The sequence below is a fragment of the Galeopterus variegatus genome, unplaced genomic scaffold (assembly GCF_000696425.1).
Source record: "Galeopterus variegatus unplaced genomic scaffold, G_variegatus-3.0.2 Scaffold543, whole genome shotgun sequence".
In the NCBI taxonomy this organism is placed as follows: Eukaryota; Metazoa; Chordata; class Mammalia; order Dermoptera; family Cynocephalidae; genus Galeopterus; species Galeopterus variegatus.
This window is the reverse complement of record NW_007726654.1, coordinates 213,230-222,307: the sequence shown is the minus strand read 5'-3', so window position 1 is coordinate 222,307 and position 9,078 is coordinate 213,230. Positions and strand designations below refer to the sequence as shown.

Below are 9,078 nucleotides of genomic sequence, written 5' to 3'. Positions count from 1 at the left end.
CTAGACCCCACACCCCCCCCGCAGAGGGCCCCCCAGCCACTGGAGTGCATTGACACAAGGAGAGTCACTAGCAGAGACCAAAGAAAAGAAGAGGATGTCTCTCTCCACAAAGCCCATTCCAGAGTGATAGAAGAAGCATCTGCTCTGTGACAATATTGGGGGACCTGACCACCACCTCTCAGCATTGGACAGATCATCTAGGCAACAAATCAACAGAGTAACCATTACTCTTTCAGAGGGAGAGAAGAAATCTAGGGTTATCGGTGGTGGAAGGGGAAGGGGGCGGGGGAGAGGAGACTAGGGAGAGACTGGACAAGGGGCATAAAGAATAAGTACAATTTGTAACAATATACATACTAGTAATATTGATTTGATCAACATATGTCAATGTTGAGCCCCAATAATATGTATAATTAATTATGATTCAATGAAAATTTTTAAAAAATTATTTCAAACTGCATGGTTTAGCTGAGCACCATAGCTTCTCTTGCTGATGGCAACTCGCATTCCCTTTGGTTCTCATCCTTGTCACTCCTGCAAGAAAACTGCCTGGTCCAAAGGGACCTGCTTTTGCTACAGAAGGATTAGATCTCGAGATACAGAAATAGCAAAGTGTGGATGAGACATTGAGTGTAGAAACATGGCCTGAGGGACGTGGGTGTTAGCAGGAGCCGAGGACCCTGGGGGTGGGGGATCTGGTGACACCATGGCCTGGACCTCACCAGCACAGCTGCTGGAATGAAGAGGGAAGGAGGAGACCCATGAGAGAAACGTTTTCAAGATGGTCGATGTTTTCAATCCACACACTGTGGCCTGGACCTCACCAGCACAGCTGCTGGAATGAAGAAGGAAGGAGGAGACCCATGAGAGAAACGTTTTCAAGATGGTCGATGTTTTCAATCCACACACTTTGGAAGAGAAAGAAATAGCCCATAACAAAAGAAACAAATGGATAATATGAGTACAATCTGGAGATTTTTAAGTCTCTGTGAAGTGGGATTTGTAAGGTGAAAGGCACCACTGAACGCCCTCTTCCTGACCTGGCCTCTACCAGCAGAGGGCCTAACCTCGCTGTCAGGAAGGAAATTCTTCCTAACAACAGGGTTTTGGTGCTGCCCGCCCCCAGCCCAGCCAGAAATGTTGTCCCTGGACTTCTGCAGCAGTTCAAGCCCACTTTCCCAGGACTGTCTCTATTTGAGTGGAGACTGCAGGCTGATGAGGTGCTAACTGGGAGTCCGAGGCTGTGCTCCTCCTGATGGGTGGGCAAGCACTTTATAGGAAGATCAACACCTGATAACTGCCTTTTCTGGTAGACTCACCATTTTTCTTTCATGGCTTTTCAGCAGGCAACCATCATGTTCACATATTTTAAAATGTGTAGATGAAGCTTCATTATTGGAGAAGGTGCTCAGGGAGATGGGTCTCTCCTGCTTTGTTTCATTTCCATTACTTCAAGCGTGTGTGTGCAAGTGCATGTGAGAGGGTATGTTAGCTGAGAGGCAACCTACTTCACTCTTAGGACCAAATCTAACACTATGTTGTGTACTTCTCATTACCTTGTTTTAAGCCATTGGATTTTTAATGGTGGCTCATGGAGGGAGGGGTCCACTTACATGAAGGTCATTTTCACAAACACTTTTCAACACAAACTGTTCTCATTCTCCTGACCTCACTGCTGGGCCTTCCTTTCATCTCTTTGGGCTCCCTTTCTTCCATGATCGTTTCTTTATTTCCAATATTTCTTCCTCCCGTTTTCTCTTTCTTGTTTCTCAGAATTAGCATAAAGTTGGTGAATTAAAAGAAGACATGGGTTATAAAATGCTGTCATTGTAGCACTTCTGCTTCTATTTTAAACACTACAGACACAAAAATCCTCACTCTTATTTTATTCCTCCCCCCAGCGGAATAATGGAAACAGCACAATTTTGTATTTGCTTGTTTTTGTTTTTGAATCAGCCAAATGTGGGTTCGAATCATTATTCTTCCACTTACTAGTTACGTGAACTTGGGCAACTTCAATTCTCTGAGCCTCTGTGTCCTCATCTATAAGTTAGAAAGAGTAATGCCTGCTTCACAGAGTTGAGAAAAGGAATAAACAAAAGAAGTATAAGTGCCTCCACCAGAATAGGTCCTCAGTACGTTTCCCTCCACTTCTTGTTTTACTTGGGTCTACAGACCTAATAAATTTTTTTCTTCATTGGATTTTAGTCTAGTATTTTTTAAGCACTAGTATGTGCCAGGTCTTGTGTACCAAGGTCCAGTCAAAAACAAGATATGGTTCATCTCAAGAGCAGTCATGTGTGGAACCAGGAAAGTAATAAACTATCACAGAACAGTGTGACAGGTGCTCCAGGCACTAAGCAGAAAAGGAAGAGGAGCATCTCAGGCTTCGTGGGGACAGGGTGGGAGGGTAGAAGGAGGCATCTCTGAGGAGGTGACAACTTATCAGGAGCACTGAAGGGTGTTGGGGTTGGGAGCAAGGTGTCCTGGGAGGAGAGGAGAAAGTGAAAGCATGTGTGTGGGAAGTGTTGCGGTTCTGCAGGAGAGGAGTATTGCAGAGTGAGGGGTGTGAGGCTGAGTGGTTGAGGGTCCACGTCAAGAGGAACATTGCATGCTCCAGTTCACACTTAGTTTGAGAACCATGGAGAACCATTAAAGGCGTTTAGGCTAGGAGCCCCTTAGTGGGACAAGTCTTTTACCTGAAGCACACCAAGCCAGCTCTAAGAAATCCTTTCTTACACAAAGTGCCTCTTTCAAACTTACTTGCAGTCAGAGTCCACACCAGTAGTTCTAGTTCTGCCATAGTTAGCTGTGCCATCTTAGGGAAGTCACTTGCTCTCTGATGGTCTGAGTTTCCACATCTCTGAAATGAAGGCATTGGGCTAGAAAATATCTATGTTTCCTGCCAGCTTTAACAGTAACCTGTGATTCTGTGATGATTTCATTGTTTTTTGGAGCTTGTTTATAATGCCTAAAGTTAACTTATTAAAATTGCTATGCTAGCATGACTGACACCTGTTTAAACATCAATTTTATATATGTATTCCGTGTAAAAATTAGATCACTGAAATGTGTGGTGTAGTGTAGTAAACTAAGACTTGGAGTTGGTTTCTTTGTAGTCTTGGCTGAATCAGAAAGTATTTGTGGGACTTAAACATAAGTCATTTTACGTCTCTGGACCATTCCCTTCCCTCCACTAACTACCACTTATAAAAATGGGCATACTGAGAAATAGGAGTAAGATTTGACTCTTAGTTTGTTCTATGGATATCAAAAACTTCTTGCAGTGGCTAACAAATATACAGAGAACATTTTCTGCGTATAAAGTATTTAGATCAGAACGGAAGAAACTGAGTATATTATGCAAACGATAGGCTGATTTCACCCATCCCCCCACCCCCACAATAACGAGGCAAAAGTCATTTTAATATTATTTTGTTGGACTCGTATTTTGTTTGTATTTCTTTTTCTGAAATAACCGGATCAAATCATACAAGGAAACATCAGAAAGTTCATGGAAAGAGATTCGTCTTACCTTTCGATTCTATTTTTCCACGCGCTTTTTGAAGTTCCCTCGTGTACTGCGCAATGTGACTTGGACAAAATCTCTCCTCGTACAGTACACACGGCTCAGTTTTAGGGTCTTCTCCGGCTCAGCCGATGAAGTGGTGTCGTGCAGGCCCGTGGACGGTGGCGCGGGCACCCCCGCGGGTGCCAGGAAGGCGTTCTGGGAACTGAAAGTTGGGTCGTTGACGCAGGTCGGGTTTGCCAGGCTTAGAAGAGCGGGAAGCACTTACCAGGCAGAGGAATCGCCTGTGAGGAACCGCCAGAAAGTAGCCCGGCGGGTGCGGCGAGCGGGCCGGTCCGCACGCGGTGGGCGCAGGTGGCTGCAGGGCAGGGACTTTGTTCTGTGGACAGTGGAGAGCCGGGGACTCGGCAGAATCGATTACTGCCTTGTGATTGAGGCGGTATACTGAGTGACCGCTGCCCAAAGCCTGCTTCACTCCTTTCCTAAGAATACATGTTTTAAAATCTAAGTGTTTAAAACTATAGACAAGCCCAGCAAGTACAGACTGCACGAGCATCTCATAAACGTCCCCTCACCTCTGCAGAAGCCTTTCGAAGCACCTTTCGGCGTTCTTCGGGCCTGCCTTCACACCTGCGGTGTTCAGTAACCCCAGCAACGGCAGGTTCGCCTTGAAGAGCGCCCTGGGTAGAAGTGTGGGCCGCCCCGGCCGCCCGCCAGGGGGAAGGAAGGAATGCGGCCCTGCTGGGTGCTTGCGGGAAAGCCTGGAACCCAGCACGGGCCGTGGGTTTTTCTCTCGGAACCGGATGTTTTCTGAACAGCTCGTTGGCGCCCCCCAGTGGGCAAGGGCTAGAATACAGCTTTAAAGGCTTTTGAAGGGCAGGTCCAATTGAACTGTCCTTCCTCAAGTCCTGTATCTGTTATTTCAACCATTCTTTCCCTGAGACATTTAAGAGGCATCCAGTATACAGGTCTTTCTCCTGCATTTTGAGGCAGCGCAGTGTAGTGAGGAAAACACCAGTTCTGGCTCTTCAGACTTAGTGACCTTGGAAGTCCCATTTCCTCTCTGAAACTGTCCCCCCACCCCGCACCGCTGCTTTTATTTTTTGACTCTTCCGTATTTCTAATGTCCATAGTCTTTTCATGGAATAATTGTTTTAATATTTACCCATTGAACCTGTAATTCAGATTGGCATCAATCTGGGTAAAGAAAAAAATCTCATATTTTGAAAATTCAGGAATCACTGAACCCATCTATATATGTCAATGAAAAAATAAGTCCATATCATCCAAATGCATATTCATAAGAATGTCTCAGAGGCTTTAAATCGCAATCATATGGTGTGGTGGAAAGAGCTGGCCTTTGCAGTCATAGTCCTATGAGTTTATTCTGCAGTCATATGAGTTTAAGTCCTGTGCCTGCCACCTTCTGTGTGGTTTTGATAAGGTGCTCTCCTTGCCTGAGCCTGTTTTCTCATTAGTGCAGTGGATGTAGCAGTTCTTACTTCACAGGGCTAGCGTAACGTTACCTGATGTCGTATCTGTAGAGCAGCGAGTGGACACTAGGGCTGCCGAAAAAGAGCAGAACTCTGCGCACTGGAAGTGCATGTTTCTGTTGGCTCTGCAGCTTACCTGTTTACCTTGAGCACATCACTTCTGCTCTGAGACCCGGATTCTTCTGTCAAACAGGAACTGTAGTTTCTTAGAGTTATACAGTTACAATGACATAACCGCCCCAAAGCACCTGGCGCCTCACTAAGCTCAACAAATGCTAGTTCCTTTCTTTCCAGAAGTACTGACCTGTTACAAATAATTACAGAATCAGTTATAAAGCCAAAATGATGTCCCCCCGTGAACTCTCTCCCACTCCTTGCGTGTCTCTCTCACACACACACACACACACACACACACTGACTCACTTGTTGCATTCCCACCTTATTTTTACCATCTCTGTCATCAAAAGTTAACCAACACAAGAATATTTGGAAACTTAAAAAGGAACAGCAAAGTTATTTTAGGATTGCTATCATACATGTTCATTCCTTCCACCAGGTGCATGGGTCCTTACTTGAACAGTTGTGCACTTCCCTGTCCCCCACCTCAGCTGCAAAGCTACACAACTATATCACTTGTCGAGGTAGGCAAATCATAACTAAAGCCAAAAGGTTTCATTGGTTTACTTATACTAGGTTTCCATTTGTATTGTCAGGGCTGGGGCTCAGACCTTTCAAACCCATTGTCTGGGTTACCATACCCCTCACCTGTCTGGCTGGATCACCAGACCCCTCACACACAGGTCCACGCTGAGGTAACTGGGAAAGATCCCTGGAGCCATTGGCAGACGACATGAGTTCAGTCCTCAGCAATAGCAGCAGCAGCTTACAGGTCCTGCGGTGGCCTCCTGGAGGGTCCTGGGGGCCCTGGCAGCAACAGCTTGCAGCAACAGCCACCAGCAGCAGTAGTGGCCTCCCTGTGGCCCCCTCAGGGGCATCATAGGGGCAGGGGGGCGCCATGGATCAGAGCCACTCATCCTTTGTACTTAAGTCCATAACCCAGGTGTCACCTGGGTGCACATATGCAATTACATTACTCAATAGCCAAGGAACACCTGGGCGCACGTGCATATTTACATCAAATGCTCAGCAAGATTCTGAACATCTGAGGGACCCTGACCATTTTCTTGTATTTTCCCAACACCAGCTGCCCCCATCTTGCCATGGCCCCCCTTCTCCAGTCATAGTAACACCAGATCCTTGGCCGGACCCTATCTCGGTCACTCTTCCCTCCAGCTGCAACTCCTGTTCTCCAGCCCACTCCCCCCACCAACATCTCTATCCCCACTGGTCATACTCCTGCTCCTCCACATTCTGGATTCTAGCTCAGTGGGTGTGTTATCAGAGAAGTCCTCCCAAAGCTCCTCCCCCCAGCAAGAAGTGATTGCTGCCACGATTGTGCTTCAGAAACATCTTTCTCTGGGAAGAGATCAGGAAAGGGAATTAATGTGCACTGAGTCCATGCATATGTTAACACTTTTGGCCTTCCAAATAACCTTCTCGGGTAAGTACCACTCTCCATTTTACAGATGAGGATACTGAGGGAATATTCATTCCTTGATTAAACAAACATTTCTTGGACATCAGTTGCCAGGCCCTAGGATACAGCAGCAAACAGCAGACAGCCCCTTCCTCATGGATCTTACAGGATCTTAAATGGGATGAATCCAGGAGGCAGGAATGAGACCAATAACAGACTGTTCCAATTGTGCAGAAGGGTGCTGTGAAAGGGCAGAAGAGGACATACCCAGTCTCGGAGGTTAGAGAAGATGTCCTTAGAAAAATGACATTTCAGCTGAGACCCAAAGGCTCAGGGAGATCAGCCAGGTAGGTAATGAGGGCAGAAGTGGTATCTAAATGTGGGTGAGTTCGGTCCCACCATGCCTCATGGCCTCCCCTCCTGTAAAGATTTGCATGTTTATCATTGTATTTTAGCTTGCGATCCACATTTCCTTCTACCCAATTGATTGTAGCTCTTTAAGAACAGCAACCTCGTCTCCCAGGCATCTGGTACATAGCACAGGTAATAAGCATAAGTAAATGGCTATTTAATTTTTCAATATATGTATTGTATTTCATTACCTGTATTTAATAATATTGCAGGGATGCAAAAGTGCCTAGATTCTGCCCTGTGTATTATTATTTCTTTAGCCAGCACATTTGCATGGTTTGCCGATAGAAAGATTCTCCAAGCACCTGGGCACTCCCATGCTCTAGATCCTTGTATTCAGTTGTTTCCTGTTTGATAGGTTGGGGCGATGCAGGTCAGCATGCAAGAGATGTAGCAGCTGCAGTCAGCTCTGCAGCAGGTGGAACTTGGAAGCAGCTCATTCATCTAATTAAAATGGCATTCAAGTTGTCCTCCCCTAATGCTGAATGGCACAGGGCTCATTACCAGCCTGCTACCCAGACCATAACTGGAGATGAGAGAGGAGCCATTACCCTCTGGTTACCCTGAGCCAGGCACTGCTCTAGGGGTGGGGTATACAAAGTGAAAGCACATGTAGTGACTCAATGAGTATTTCTTTTTCCTGATAGTTAAGCAACTCTCGGTATAGTAGGGCCAACAGACACACTCAGAACACATGCACACAGAGATGCACAAACCAGTACACTCCATGCAAGAATCAAGATGTGCATAGGTGGAGAGAGTGGCTGCCTCCATGGTGGGTGGGGTGGGAGTGTCAGGAGGTCTCCCAGGCAGGTGGAAGTCATCTTGTCTGAATTGGGAAAATGAATGGTAATTAGCCAAGTAAAGGAGAGAGGGACAGGGTGAGGTAGGAGCAGGCTTATGGGCAAGGGTCTCAGCCTGTGCAGAGTCCCAGAGGGAGAGGAAAGGACACATTTGGGGTCTATAAATGCCCACAAATCTAGGCAGGTTATTGAATGCCAGTTTGATTATTCTTTACTTCCATTGAGAAATGTTTTCCCTCCTGCTTTTCTTCACTTATACCCACTTAAGTTATTCTTCATTCTCCCATCCTTTATTGAAACTTGGCTAAAAAGTTGTTCTCTAAAAAACCCAGCAGTCCAAATCCAGTTATCATACCTGTTGGTAAGTGACACTTGGATCCTGTTGGTGAGACAATTGGGAGTGGTGGGGACTGGGGCATACTGAAGAGCATATTCTCCATCTGAGGAGGACAGCCGTTCTTTAATTCCAGCTGCTCAGTGGCTCCCGATCTTGCAAGTTTTCAGAAAAAAGCAAGTAACCTGGATTTTTGGCAAGATAGTCAAGTTTTAAACAAAGCCTTAATGGAAAAAAAAGAAAACTTGCAGGCCAAACGGAACACATCCTCATGCTAAGCCTTATTCATGGGGCGCATTTGCAACCTTTTGTTCAAAGGCTCCAGAGGTCCCAAGAGTATTTCCAGAATCCTTTATCAAATTATTGCTATGCTTGTAGTTTCTCCTAACCTCCCTTCTCCCCTTGCCTTCCAGAAAGAGATGACGAGCAGGATGTGTCACTAATGCTCCCTCTCTTCCGGAAGAAAGGAAGGCTGTTTCCTCCAGGAGTTCCGAGGGGGCAGGAGGTAGACCTACCTGGCTGAAATGGCACACCTACTTCCAGGAGCAGGAGCAGTGGAGACCGGCAGTGACTCCCGAGAGACGCTTCCCACGCATTCCCTGTGCTCTTAACCCTCTGAGTGCTGCTAGCCAGGACCTATGGACCCGGCAGACCACAACGTGAAGAAAGACCAGCCCTTGACCCTCCTGGCTCGGGCATCATCCAGAAAGAAGCCTGTGCACTCCCGGGAGTGTCACAGTTCTGCCTGCGACCTGCCCGCCGCCTGAGCTTGACTGGAATTCAGGTTTTGAGACTGAGATGCTCACTTGTACTTTTCCACTTACCTGTTTTGTCAGCTGGCCGGCTTTTCTGTAATTTGTTTCTAAACACCAAGTGAATTTTGGAGCTCTGGATGCGCAGCAAGTTTATCTGTAACAAGCCTTCCTTTGGGGTTTGTGAAATCTCCCGCTCTGATCCTGTGGCTTCACATT

At 46.5% G+C, this 9,078-nt stretch overlaps 1 protein-coding gene across 1 annotated transcript in view; it reads left to right on the top strand.

Annotated features, from left to right (window-relative positions):
• Nucleotides 1-8,559, top strand: part of MOB3B (MOB kinase activator 3B) — a 127,885-nt gene extending 119,326 nt beyond the window's left edge. The window contains exon 3 of the mRNA XM_008569911.1: nt 8,521-8,559. Within this exon, the coding sequence (XP_008568133.1) occupies nt 8,521-8,550 (30 nt within the window). The 3' untranslated portion in view covers nt 8,551-8,559. The remainder of the gene's footprint in view (nt 1-8,520) is intronic.
• Nucleotides 8,560-9,078: the final 519 nt, after the last annotated feature.